At 40.8% G+C, this 14,259-nt stretch overlaps 1 protein-coding gene across 2 annotated transcripts in view; it reads right to left on the bottom strand.

Moving 5' to 3' along the window:
* Positions 1 to 14,259, bottom strand: part of MCC (MCC regulator of WNT signaling pathway) — a 1,047,208-nt gene that overhangs the window by 151,016 nt on the left and 881,933 nt on the right. For both annotated transcript variants that reach the window (XM_044064211.1, XM_044064210.1), the window contains exon 13: positions 10,189 to 10,423. In XM_044064211.1, coding sequence (XP_043920146.1) covers positions 10,189 to 10,423 — 235 coding nt within the window. The remainder of the gene's footprint in view (positions 1 to 10,188; positions 10,424 to 14,259) is intronic.

The raw sequence follows: 14,259 nt of genomic DNA on the forward strand, positions 1-14,259 counted from the left end.
GCAGCCTGCACTTTTGAAACGGCAGGAGAAACTGTGTGCACATTTCAAATGGCAGGAAAAGCTGTGTGCTTAACTTGTTAAATTAACGTGTGTGAGAGGCACTTAACAGCTGCAGTCTGCACTTTTGAAATGGCAGGAGAAACTGTGTGCTTAACTTATTAACTTAACGTGCTTGATTACTTATAATATTGTTGGCATTATTGTGTGTGATAACATTTTAGAGAAATAAACTTTTACTTAGCTGCAGCCTGCACTTTTGAAATGACAGGAGAAACTGGGTGCTTAACTTATTGTTCTATTGAATGTATAAGTCAATTTGTCTTTGAGGCAAGAATTGGAGAGATATATTCAACAGGAAAAACAGCTTTAATTATTTGCCATTACCGCAACCATGAATATTATGCGATCACATTAACTTCTTTCACAGACCAGACGCAGCATTCTTAGCATCGGCTGATAAATAATGCTTATTTTAGTGTTTTCCCTCCTTTTAAAATTTAAAATAAAGCAAAGCATGATTGTCACAAGGCAAGTGCACTATTGTGAAATTAAAATAAGCTAAGATCGTTGCTGGGCAAATTTAAAATCTGGTGCTAGAATCCAGCCAAGTTAGTTAGTGCTATTTATTCATTTTATTATTTTCCTGTAACTCCAGATCCAGAAGTGAACTGAGACACTACAAATGATTCTGGTACCCCACTGACTTACACCTTTCTATTACTGAATTAGCTCTGAAGGTAATGGCTGCATGATGGCAATATAGTGTATAAAGAAGGCAGAAACTTCAGTTGCAGAGGACTACAGATCCAGACTCTTGTTTCAAATACTTAATTATATTAACTGTCTGGCAGTTGGCTTAGAAAATGAAGGAGCTGTTAACACAGTTTCCTGTAGTCTTGTGGTGCAAGGTTTAATTCCCCTTAACTTCAATTGCCTAACTGTGCGACTCTGAGCAAGTCACTTAACCAGACACCAGTGTTGCAGTAGGCACTACAATTAGTTTTTTTTTAATCAGAGAAAATTCATTATTATCAATGCTTTCATCATGGAAGAAATTTATAGCAATGCAGACATCATCACTGGGGGTATAGATTAGTGGGATGTGAGACATGAGTAACCATCTGAATTGTGGGACTTGCAATGCAAAACCTAAGAATGTGGAAACTAAATGAAAATCCAGACTTTACATATACCAAATTTTGGGATTGCATTTTCTCAGAATATTCCCTTTTCTCTGATTTATGGCAATTTCTGAGTTGGTATTTATAAGTTCAGTGGTCTGGGGGACTTGCAAAAGAGATATTTAAAGGAGAAAAGTGATATTCAGTGGAAACTCATCCATATTTTTGTCCAGCTGCACCACATTTGGAATAGAAAACAAGCAGTGTTCCACTGTTCCACATCGCAAGGTAGTGGTTCCACTTTCCATTCTCCAAGTGCAAAAAGTTAAGCACAAGCACAGGTTTGGCTCTGCAGGCATTACTTAACAGCAGGAGAAACTGTGGTGTGTGTGTGTGTGTGTGTGTGTGTGTGTGTGTGTGTGTGTGTGTGTGTGTGCGTGTGTGTCTGGAATGTTTGGCTAATACTTTTGGTCTGTTCCTCTTAAAATTTGTGTTTTTTTGGGAAATCAGTGAGAACTGAATTCAATAAATAATGATAGCCATTTAGGTTTCAGTCTTCCTATCTTTCAGGAAACGCATGATAACACAAAACATTTTATTCTAGCGACTTTTCTAAGATTATACAAGCAATGTTTAAAATGTGTCCCTGGTTTTCGGCTTTTGTGTCCCCACAATGAATTTTGACTTTTTCCAGATTTCTTGAGCTGCATAGTTTTTTAGGGGGAGAGAAGTTTAGTACTGCGTATGCCAAATCTGCTTGTGTTGTTAGTAGCACAACAGGTAGAATACTTGCTTTTGATGCAGAAGGCTGTGGGCTTTACTCACACAGTATGTAGATGGATTGCTGATACTGTACTGTGTTGTACTTTTAAAGGGGATGGATGCTGCAGTCCTGAGAATGTCTTCTTTGGCAGAGATACTAGTAACTATGAACCTGTTATCAGTTTGTCATCCATTCCCCATTGCAATATCACTAGTTTATCATTTCTTTTAATGTAACATAGGCAATTTACTCCTCAAGGGCAACAGGCACTTTATTTGTAGATGAAACAATGAAATATTAAGTTGTTTGCTAGCAGCAACCTCTTTATTAGTTACAGAGCTTACAGATAGAGCTCTTTAATGTGGAATTATTTAGATGACTTTTACTGCTGCAGAAATTGTGCATATTTACTGATACTCGTGGACTGTAGAAGTTTGAGTAGACTTTTATGATGGAAATGTTCTGAACTGGGCAGTTTTGTCATTACTGGCTCATGCATTTTGTTTCATTGCTTACTGGAAAAATGTTCAAAACAATAAATTTAAAACACGCTCTAACAAGTGTGCTGTATTATACAAGGAATGTAATTTAATACAATCAGGAAGGTGCATCAAAGAACACATGTACGTTTCATGTGCAAGGGGCCTATGATTTGAAAACAGACCAAAAGTAATTTGTATCTGCCACTGGCCAGATGCATTTTCTTTCAATGTGGATTTCAGTGCTGTTTCAATGAATGTGAGTTTCAAGGGCAGAGAAGTTTTAATGCTAATTAAGTCTAGTTTTATTGTGAGACTGTGTTGCTTTGTTTAGCAGATATCCATTAGTCTTTGTGCTATAAAATGTAAAATAAAAGTTTTAAATGAAATCCAAATAATCATCGTAGAAGTAAAGCGGCACGTACATTAGTGTTAATGGTAAATGGGGTGAAATAGCCTAGTTATGGGACATTGGAATGGCTGCAGGCAGGAGGGCTGTGTATGGGGGGTCCCATTTGACCATGATTTTGTGAGGGGGGAAGGGCAGCAAACTCAAAGACAGCCCCATGTGGCACAAACTCAACTACGCCACTGATCAGTAGGCCATGGAGACTGAATTTTGGAGGTCCTAGCAAACTATAATATTCTTTTGCTAAGATTAGAATATTGCTTACCATTAAATGCCTTACTTTTGCCACAAAACCCACATATTGCAAAGTCACCAAAAACAAAATCCTGAGGTTCATCATCGTCTCCCTTCCAAGTGAACATCATTGCTACACATTAAAAAATAAATGATTACCATTTACTACAGGGTCTGGGCTGAAGTCATACTTTGAATGTCTGTTCTTCAGTTTGCATTTGAAAGTTGGCATCCCACAATTCCAATGGAGTGGGTGGGGTTACATAATTATGTGTGCATATTTTATGTTAATCAGCAAACAGATGTGTACCTATTTTTCATGGGCCTTTGTCCAGATTTTTGATGTTTCCAGGTTGAGAGGTATGACCCCGACCTCTGGCTATAGGCTAGGCTTGTCTTAATCTTCAGACTGATAGCTTAGTATTTACCTTTGAACTCTCTATGTCTTACAAGGCATTAATGATGAAGAACTGAAAGCTATGTTAAACATCAAACTGCTTTAGATAAATAAATACCTGAGAGGTGGTAATGTCACTTACAAAATGGACATCGCTAAACAGCCAAAATCTGTAGGTTTATAGCACAATCTCTTGACAAAGGGCAGAATTAATTGCCTTTGGATATTAGAAAAGCACAGTTGTGTACAAATGTAGATGTTTGACTGTATTCACTGCTGTAGTCCTGACTTGTGGGATTTTCCCACTGTGGAATTCCTTGGCCGGCCCCACTATTAGACAGGATTTTCCTCCTCCTGAAGCCAGAGGACACCGTACCCAGTGTCACATTGGTTATCTATAAAGGGAGTTGGCCAGCGCTATGCCCTCAGTACTTTCTTGCCTCCCAGCAATTATGACCCCCCATGTGTCCTTGAGGTCAGGAGACATCTGGGATGCTGTATTTCAGAACAAGTGTGAAGAAGGAAGGAGGCCACCCTTACTGAGGAGGAGAATGTCCAAGCTTATCCCACAGGCCTCAGAGGGGAAATAGGGAGAGAAAGAATCCTGCAAGAGTGAACACACTGAACATCTACAGTTATGGAAAGTGTACACAGCTGCACTATCTTCTGAACATCTACAGTTATGGAAAGTGTGCACAACTGTACTATGTTCTGATTCATCTACAGTTATGGTAAGTGTACACAGCTGCACTATCTTCTGAACATCTACAGTTATGGTAAGTGTACACAACTGTACTCAGTTCTGAACATCTACAGTTATGGTAAGTGTACACAACTGTACTCTGTTCTGAACATCTACAGTTATGGTACGTGTACACAACTATACTATGCTCTGAACGTCTACAGTTATGGTAAGTGTCACAACTGTACTATGTTCTTGTGTTTCACTGTTGCAGTCCTGACTTGTGGGTTGATTTCCAAAGCTGAAAAGGAAGGTGGATGAAAAGATTAAGGAGAGGCAAGGATGCCCTGCAAAATGGCAGCAGCAAATCCTGCTCTAGACTTGGAAAAGGCAGGAATATTAATGTTTGGTGAAAGTATGCACAGAGGGCCAAGTAGCTGCTTCCAAAATTTCCTCGGTGACCACCCCTTTAAGAAAGGCAGCAGAGGTAGCAGTAGCCCTAATGGAGTGTGTCCTCACAGCATCCGGAGGGTTCTTACCATGATGGCTGTAGTAAATGGAGTTACAATGGGAGATCATTTGGAAATAGTTTGTTTTGAAACTGGCCTCGCCTCAGAGCTACTGGAAAAGGCCACAAAAAGTTGGTCTGATTTCCTGACATTCTTGGTTCTATCTGTGTAGTCACACAGTCGCCTATGCGTATCCAAAGAATGAAGGATCCTTTCTCCCTTGTTCTTAGGGTTAGGAAAGAATGTAGGTAGGTGTATGGTCTGGTTTAAAGATGTCTCTGTCACCACCTTAGGCATAAAGGAAGGGATGGTTCTGAAAGACTAGGTGGAAAATGATGAAAGGTTTCATACACATAAGGGCCTGAAGATCTGACACCATTCTAGCTGAAGTAATGGCTAGTAGGAAGGCTGCCTTCCAGTCAGGAAGTTTATATCAGCAGAATCTGCTGGTTTGAAGGGTGTAATGGTGAGCTTCTCCAGAATTAAATTGATGCCCCAGGGAAGAATAGGAGGGTTCCTGGAAGGCCTAATGTGGACAAACCCCTTTCAGAAACTGTTTCATAAGGGGATGCGAAAATAGAGGAGCTTGAGAAGATAGATAGGCAGAAATAGCTGAAGCATGGATTCTTAGAGTAATAGGACAGACCTTTTTCAAAAAGGCTGGATAAGTCTGACAGGATAAGAGAGATCTGAGGTTGATGAACGTTTTGCCCCTTCTGTCTGCACCAAAGAATTAATTTTTTCCATTTGCCAGAGTAAGACTTCCTAGGTCTCCTGTCTTCTTTTAGAATGTCCAAGACCTGTTTGTCAAGGACAGACCCCTTTCCATGGGATCAAGGTATCATCCAAGCTGTCAATTTCTGTGTGTGCAGGTTGGGGTGCCCCTGTTCTGCTCTAGCAGGTCTACATTAAGGCAGCAGACATGGATCCCTGTTGGTTAGATTAATAGAGGGTACCAGTGCTGTTTCAGCCAATCTGGGGCAATCAGAATTACCCACGGCCACCCTTCCCTTATTTGCAGATTTGCAGCAATTCCCAGGGCAATAGTTGTACTGGGGGGGGGGCAAAGGAAAGGGCATCTGTCTTCCAGGCTGACTTCATTTTTGTCCCTGGATTAAAACTTTTTCAAATAAGCATTTTCCTTGGTGGCAAAAAGGTCCATCTTTGGAACTCAGCTATGCTGAGAAATACTTCCTGATGCAGTTGGCACTTATGAGGCTTCTGCTGAGGTGATCACCTACTTGATTGTTTTTTTCTTTTAGGTAATGTGCCATGAGGTGCAGCCCTAAGGAGTTTGCTGTTTCCCAAAGGTCTATGGCTAGACAGCAAAGGGGGTAAGAGTGGGTCCCCCCTGCTTGTTTATGTACCACATAACTGCAGTACTGTCTATCTTTACCAGGAGGACTCCAGGTTTCCATTTCTTTTGTAAGGCAATCAGGTCGTTTTGGACCACCATAAGTTCTTTTAGGGTGATGTGTTTGTTTCTGAACTTGGAATCCCATTTGCCTTGAGTCTGGAAGTTGTTGAATTGGGCTTCCCAGGCTATTTCTGATGCATTTGTTGTCAGAGTTTCATCCTGGGGGATGAGCCTTAAGGGAAGGCCCGGATTGAGGAAGCATGCTTGGGCCCACCAGGCAAACTCTTTCCTGAGGCAAGGAAAGAGTTTTATTCCAAAGGCGAGATGAATGTTGGCACCACACATTTGAGATACCACTGCAACTTTCTCATATGTGGCCTGGCCAGGGAGATCGCGAGAATGCGAGAAGCCATGTATCCCAAGGCCTTGAGATACTGTCTGGCTGTGAGGTACTTCCTGTCCAAGATCTTTTTGAAGTAAATGTTTAGGAAGGTGACCTTGTCTAGAGAAAGGAAAGCCTTCTGAACAGCTGAGTCTAGTAAGGTTCCTAGAACCACAATCCCACTTGTGGGAGATGTTTGAGATTTTTGGGTACTGATGATGAACCCCACCAAGGTTTATAAGTGTTGGGTATAAAACAGGTCTGCTTTGAGTTTTTCTAGGTTTGTTGCCTGAATGAGGCAATAGTCTTAGTAAGGGTAAATCTGAATTACCTTTGTCCTGCAGAAGGCTAACACCAGGGCTAGGCATTTTATGAAGACCCTGGTTGCAGTACATAAGCCAAAGGGGAGAGCACAGAATTGATAGCGTCTCACGCCTACTCTGAAGTGCAAGAACATTCTGTGTGATTTCTCTATGGGGATATGGAAGTACGAGTCTTTTAGATCTAAGGTTACCATGAAGGCATTGGGGAAATCATGGGCAGTAGGTTTTGCAGAGTTAGCATTTTGAATTTTGGGACCTGTAAGAATTGGGTGTGCCTTGACAAATCTAGAATTGGCCCCAGGTACCTTCTTTTCTGGGAACTAGGAATAAGTGTGGAGTAAAAATCTTCTCCTTGGAAAGATTTTGGTTAAGATTTCCAGAGGCTTAAGTGCACAGAAGCTCTGTTTGGATTGAGGCCTCTGTCTTTTGGTTTGGAGAAATGTCTGGGACATCTGAGTGAATCAAGGGTTGTTTGAACTAGAGTTTGCAACCTTCTCGAGTGAGGTTTAGTATTCATAGATCCCCAGTAATGAGAGTCCAGTTCTTGTAGAAAAGTGGCAGTCTTCCCGCAAGCTTGTATGACGACGGGGAAGAGAGGAAGGGGATGGGTGAAAGGGGGAAGGGATTGCTATGTAAGACTCATGATTGCTGCTTGTTAGGTCTCTGGGGACAAGATTCCGAAGGCCTATTGGGGTCTGTCATTGTTTATGCCACTAGAGCTGTCTGACTACTTTCCCCTACAAGGTTTCCTTTATTTAGGGTTAGACTGGGGGGGGGGGGCAGGAAAGGACCAATGTATGGTATGATAATTCTGGCTGAATTAAGAGGGATGGACCTGAAGGAGGTCCATGACAGTTTGTATGGACTTGGCCTTATCCGCCATTTTCTTAAGGACAGCTTCAGCCTTAGGACCAAAAAGAAAATCTTTGTCTAAAGGGGGCATCCAGGAGACTGGATTTGACATGCTCAGGAAGGGACTGCTCTCTCAGCCAGGCATGTCTGCTAGTGATGGACTCTGTGGCTGCTACCCAGCTGGATGCTTCCAAGGCATCACAGTCACAGTGCAGAGAATGCTTAGCCACCTGAGAGTAGGGAGTTGCATAGATCCACTAACTCCTTTGAGAGGGCCTTATTTTCAGTCCCCATCACTTTTTGTTTCATCTGGTCAAGAATAGTTTCCTGGTACTTCATCACATGAAACTGGCAATTTAAAGCCCTCATGATGAAGGCAGCAGAGGTGTAGAATTTCTTTCCAAAACTGTCTAATGATCATTCCTTGTCTGTAGGCAATGGATTTTTGGACGAGCTAGCTTTTGCTCCCTTAGGGCCTGGAGTCACCTCTGCAGGATATGTCACAGGGTTCTTAAAAAGGTGTTTCTATGAATCTAGAACCCTGTAAAATCTGTCATGCTTTTGAGGGCCAGGGAGCAGTCAGTCTGGTTGTAAAAAATACTCTAGGAAGACATCATCTACCACCTCTAAGACTGGGGAAATGGAAAGGGGTTTATGATCAGGGAGATTAAGAAATTCTCAACACTTTTCCTGGACTGTGGGTAATCCTGAGCTTCCCATTTGAAGTGCTCTTTCAGGGTATGCAATGTCTCCCCAAAGGAAATATCTCATGTGGAGGCAAAGGCAAGGTTCACCTCACAGTCAGAATCCCCATAGGAAGCAATAAATGCACCCTCCTCAAAGGTAGATTCATCATGATCAAAGTCATCCTCAGAGTCAAAAGAGTTAGAAAACTCCTGTGGAGGGGTATCCTTCTTTCTTTTACCAGGAGATGTTTCAGGGGGGAGTGAGGTGTCTGGATCTGATCAAGGAAATCAAATCCTCAGCCAACCTCACTAGGTCTTGTTGGTCGGCCCGGGAGTTGGAGTCGGTAGGCCTAGGTTGTGGTACGGTGAGGGTAGCTTTCTTTGTGAATGGTGTTAGATTTTGGCCCATGGCTGACCTCCATACTAGTATCTGAACAAACAACTGACTCCCGCAAGTGGTAGGCTGAGGTGATCTCCTGCTGATGCAAAGAGTGGTCTTTCATTTTACAGCGGTTGTTGGAAGCCAGAGCCAGTGAAGCAGTTCTGTACATAACCAAAGAGCCAAGTCGTTTGGCTTGTAAGGAAGTAGAGGAATCTGGAGGCATACTGGACTTCAAATGGGTTTTGATAGGGGCCTGTGCCACCCCCTCAGTTGTTAAAGGGGGCTGTGAAGGCACCTCACCTTCAACCATCACAAGCCTAGGAAGACTGTGATAGCAAATGACCGTTGTCTAGGTCCTATATCTGAAGTGCTTTTCCTTTTTCCACCTAGGGAGATCTACATCAGCCTGACAGGTGGACAATATGGTACATGAATGCCCTGAAGACTCACTGAAATATTTAGCTAAAATCTCAGCCCTAAGCTTGATAGTTCTGCTATAAAAGCAAGCACAAAACTGACAGTTAAGAACGTTGTGTTCTGGCCCCAAACAAGTCATACAAAAGGAATGAAAGCCCTGGTGTGGTATCTGTTTGCTCCAGCAGAGAAAGCATTAGCTTTCTCTAACATTAGTCAAAAAGCAAGTAAAACGTTCCACAACAGGCTACTTCACCTTCTTTTTCTGGTGCAGATTGACTGATGCACTGACTAGCACTCTGCTTCGGCTCTAAAGGCAAGAAAGATCTGAGGCCATGGCGCTGGCTGACTCCCTTTATATCCAAAAGTAGTGATGTCAGATAGGGACAGTTTCAGGAGGAGGAGAAAATATTTTCTGGTAGCCAGGCAAACCAAGGGCTTCCACAGTGGGAAATTCCACAAATCAGAACTGCAACAGTGAAACACGAATAACATCAGTACTTCTCTAGTCATACTTAAATTGCCTACAACACATGACTTACACGGACAGACTGAAGGCCCTATCATTTTACTCAGACTTGTGCCTGGCCTACAGAGCAGTCTCAACCCCTACCTTAATGAGGCTGCTGCACATCCATAAATCCAATGGGGCAAGATTTACTCACTCTAGGGATCTTAACCTAGCCTGCGATATTAACAGGACATGCTGGAGAGACCAGCTTATTGTCAGTTTTTTTTATATTTTTTCCCCTAACAGATTTGTTTGTTTTTCAATTGAATTGTACAGGTTATAGGTCACATTAAAAGTGGGAAGTTTTGAAATGATTTATTGTGGTCTCATTTTCTTTTATATCACAAAAACATGGCACTTGGGGTGTGTGCACTTTTTATATCCACTGTAATTAATCCACCTGGGTGAGAATTTTCCAGAAGGATTTACAGACTAAAATTATTGTACTCATTTCCTCTTGTCATGACTTGCGTCACAAAAATAACTTCCACACCTTTTATTACTGGGCCAGTAACCGGTAGAAAATAATCAATGTAACAAAATCAGGTTATTTATATCAGCCCAACCAGCTGATCATATTAAAACAATTAAGTAGCACAGTTAACACAACAAACTCGACATCATCATCCCAGTATGTTTTTGGTATTAAGGAAACTGCTCCCCCCTACCATCATACAGTAACAATACCTTCATCGCCATGAGTTCTTGCATAAGGACGGCATTTTCCAAGTCTAGTCTTTGGCTGTCTCCTCGCGGCTTGACATCGTAACTAAGGGGATCAATGTGTATGCTTTCAAGCTCTAACATGGTCAGTTTCACTGCTGCTCTGTCATTTTTCAACTGCTGGATGTAGTCTTTCAACCTCTGCTCATCTTCCTTGGTAAATTCCGTGTCACAGCTGCTGGCAGTTGAACTGGTGGTACTGTGAAGCAAGAAAACAGGGACTTTAATGAACTGTTTTCTTGTACTCCTTTTGGGAAAAGATGCAATACACTTACTTTGCAGTGTTTTACCTATAAAATGCAACTGTAAGTCAAAACACACCACCCTGTCAGTGGATAACTTTACTTCGTGAAATCCTCTTCCTGCTATGCCTCTCTCACACACATACAATCTGCACCTGCTGTATAACTGGTGTTTGCCCAATAAATACCTATTTATACAATGTGCATCAGAAATTAAGCATGTAATAAAGTTTCAATAAAACATAACTGCTGCTGGCTATTAAGGAGGAAAACATTTCCTTTGCCCATGAAAGCAATTACTTGCCATGTTTATGTATTTGTTATTTAAATAACAGCTTTATGACTTACATTTCCCATTCTTTTTTGAGCACACCTTAAGATAACAGCCAAGCCCCCATATTTGTAATCAACTCTCCTTTTCTGTGGTTAAACTCTATTGCCCTAACCACCAAGACATAAACTCATGCACACACTCATGCACGCCTGTCCAGGCTCATGACCATAGAATTAAGTGACCAGTGATTACCTTGGTTGTATAGCCCTCTGCAAAAGTGCTATTGAAATGGCTACAGACCATATTCCTCTTTCTTACAGGGAAGGGTCATACAGTATTATGATGATCCCTAGTCTCTAGTAGTCACATGACTACATCACAGGTCTTTGTTATCATTCTCCTAAAAGCTGTCACTATACAGATGTTACTAGTATACCATGACCACCTTCTCTTTGAAACAGCCCTCCTGATTCTTCAGCCGTGGACATCAGTAACAATACCAGTCATTTCTGCTGTGTATCACGTACTGTTAATATTTTAAACTTGTGAATGCAACTACTTCCTTTATTAATCTTGTAAATGCTACTAATGCAATATGTTTTTCATACAGTTCATCAATACTACAGAAATAAAATATGCAATGCCAAGTCAAGTCATATGATTACTATGAACTGATGGCAGTTAAGCAAATGGTTTATTTTAGCATTATTGACACAAAAGTAGGAATGATTGCTATTAAACAGTGCCATTATTTAAAAAAATACTTACCTTTTATAAACAATGGCATTGAATGTACAAACTTATCCCCTGAGTGGCTGCTCTTCCTCATTTTCTGCAACTGGGACATGTATGTGTTGAAATGTGAAGCGTATGCAACTAGCATGCAATCTGTGGCACCACTGGGCCATGTATGTGTTGAAATGTAAAGCGTATGCTAGGTAGCATGCAATCTGTGGCACCACTGGGACATGTATGTGTTGAAATGTGAAGCATATGCAACTAGCATGCAATCTGTGGCACCACCGGGACATGTATATGCTGAAATGTGAAGAGCATGCTAGGTAGCATGTAATCTGTGGCACCACTGGGACATGCATGTGCCGAAATGTGAAGAGCATGCTAAGTAGCATGCAATCTGTGGCACCACTGAGACATGTTTGTGTTGAAATGTGAAGAGCATGCTAGGTAGCATGCAACCTGCGGCACCACTGGGCATGCATGTGCTGAAATGTGAAGAGCATGCTAGGTAGCATGCAATCTGTGGCACCACTGGGACATGTATATGCTGGAATGTGAAGAGTATGCTAGGTAGCATGCAATGGAGTGTGCATGTGCGACATTCCTGCAGAGAGCAGACATTTGTTCCAGTTTGCACATTTTAGATTTATGAGATTTTATTGTATACTTCATGGTGTACCACTTCATGCTTTATGCTAAAAAGCACTTCTTCTGACTTAAGCTCATCTGTGGAAATCATAGGAACCAAGTTTAATTCTGCAAAATAAAGCTCATTCTGCAGCTTGTTGCTTTAACAGCTTAAAAGCGCAGAGTTGAGTGTGAATTTATTTTCTGACAAACCACCAAACAGTTCATACTGCAGAAGGCCACCATTACTGTGTGACTGACTAAAATAATCCTGTGAAAACATCTGTACATCTCACAAAAGAATCCTGAAAACTGTACATCTCAAGAAAGAATCCTGAAAACTACATCTCACGAAAGAATCCTGAAAACTGTACCTCTCAAGAAAGAATCCTGAAAACTGTACATCTCACAAAAGAATCCTAAAAAACTGTACATCTCAAGAAAGAATCCTGAAAACTGGAATAAGAGAAAAATGATTTCATAAACATTTAGCTGCACAGAGGAGAACAGTCTATAAGTAACCAATGCTTGAATTAAATCTTTCTATGGGATTAGAAATTGAAACTCAATGGTGTTCTTAAGTTTATCACCCAATAACTTAACTACAGAGGAGTCCCTGAGAGAAAGTGCTGACTTATGCCAGACAGAAGGCAATAATTACAAGGTTAAAACAAACGGAAGCCTGCAGTTAAGAAATGATGCAACTAATAGCTAACCTAAGAAACAGACTGATTTTAAGCCGTATGAAATTTTATTTGAAGCTCTCACTCTGTTACACTCATACTAAGTTACAGTGGTTTGATAAAATAAGAAATGCTCAAAACTGTGTCATAGTTTCAACGTAACACCATTGCTTTGAAGGCATTTCTGCAATCTGACTTTCCATGTAAACGTAATGCATACGACCTTGGGTCAGAAAGATCATGCTGTCAAAACCCCTGAGATTCTTTGAATATACTTCAGAAAATCATCACAACTGGGTTTTATCTAAACAGGACTTCACGGTTGTAGAAACTGTCAAGAGACCCTTTTAAAGTCTACAAAGATAAAAGCAAATGGCAACTCCATCTGAATGTCCAGATTTGTTTAACTGCACAATTCTTATAGTTCAACAAACAAAGAAACCATAATATAAGTAGCATTTTCATTGTTTTTTGTCTGAAAATTTGTCTGCAGTTCTCTATATGCACACCAGTTTGGCTTTCTTGGAAGTCTCATGCTATTTTCTTCTGGTTTGTCACATCTGTGACATTGTGCAGATTGAGATGGATTGCTACAATGCAAACTTTTCTAACATTAAAAAAACAAAGTAATTATGCAGGCAATTGACTACAGCTCTAGGGACAATAAAACGTTTTTTTTTGCTCCGTGACAGAAATGCAATAAATGTGTGATAAAGAAAACAACATTGCCATGAGATATAACCATCGAAATTTGGTGCTAGAAAAAACACTGCTAAAGCAGTTTTTTGCAAGGAAGATTTGCTCCTCTGAACCCCCCTGACTTGGAGGAGCTGTGCTCCCACCCCCTTGTTACTTACATTCACTAATTCGGAGGGAATCGTACCACTGACAAAGACTTCTACAGGACACTGCAATACCGATCTTTTTATAGAAATTAACACTCACTTATTGAACATAGACTGGTTTCCAACAAATGAACAAAGTGACCCCAAGTTAGCGCTCAGACACTTCTTAGACAAACTCATTTCCCTACGAAATTACTTCAATGGTATACATTTAGCTAGATCCAGATTCAAAGCCACTACTGATGAAAGGCCATTCTCTTAGTTAGCCATGCAGTACGGAATGATTTTGCCTTCTGAAGCCAAACAAGAAAATACAGGATACGGTATTTCCCCAAATAATAATGCCCCTATCTGATACCAGATAATAAAAAAGTACTCAAAGTTTGAAAATACTGGAAGCAGCAAGAAACAAACGAACTGCTGCACAACACACATCTCAACCTACAAAGAAAGATCAGAGTGGAATTAATTCAGCAAAAACAATATTTGTCAAAGTCAAAGTGTGCTTGCCAAAAACTCAACATATCTTTGTTAAATTATCACTTATGACAGGCAATCATACACTTATATAAACAAAACAAACCATATTGACACATTTTCAGTTGCAAACATTATACATCACTTAC

Source organism: Protopterus annectens, chromosome 2.part2 (genome assembly GCF_019279795.1).
Source record: "Protopterus annectens isolate FY-2018-M chromosome 2.part2, PAN1.0, whole genome shotgun sequence".
In the NCBI taxonomy this organism is placed as follows: domain Eukaryota; kingdom Metazoa; phylum Chordata; order Ceratodontiformes; family Protopteridae; genus Protopterus; species Protopterus annectens.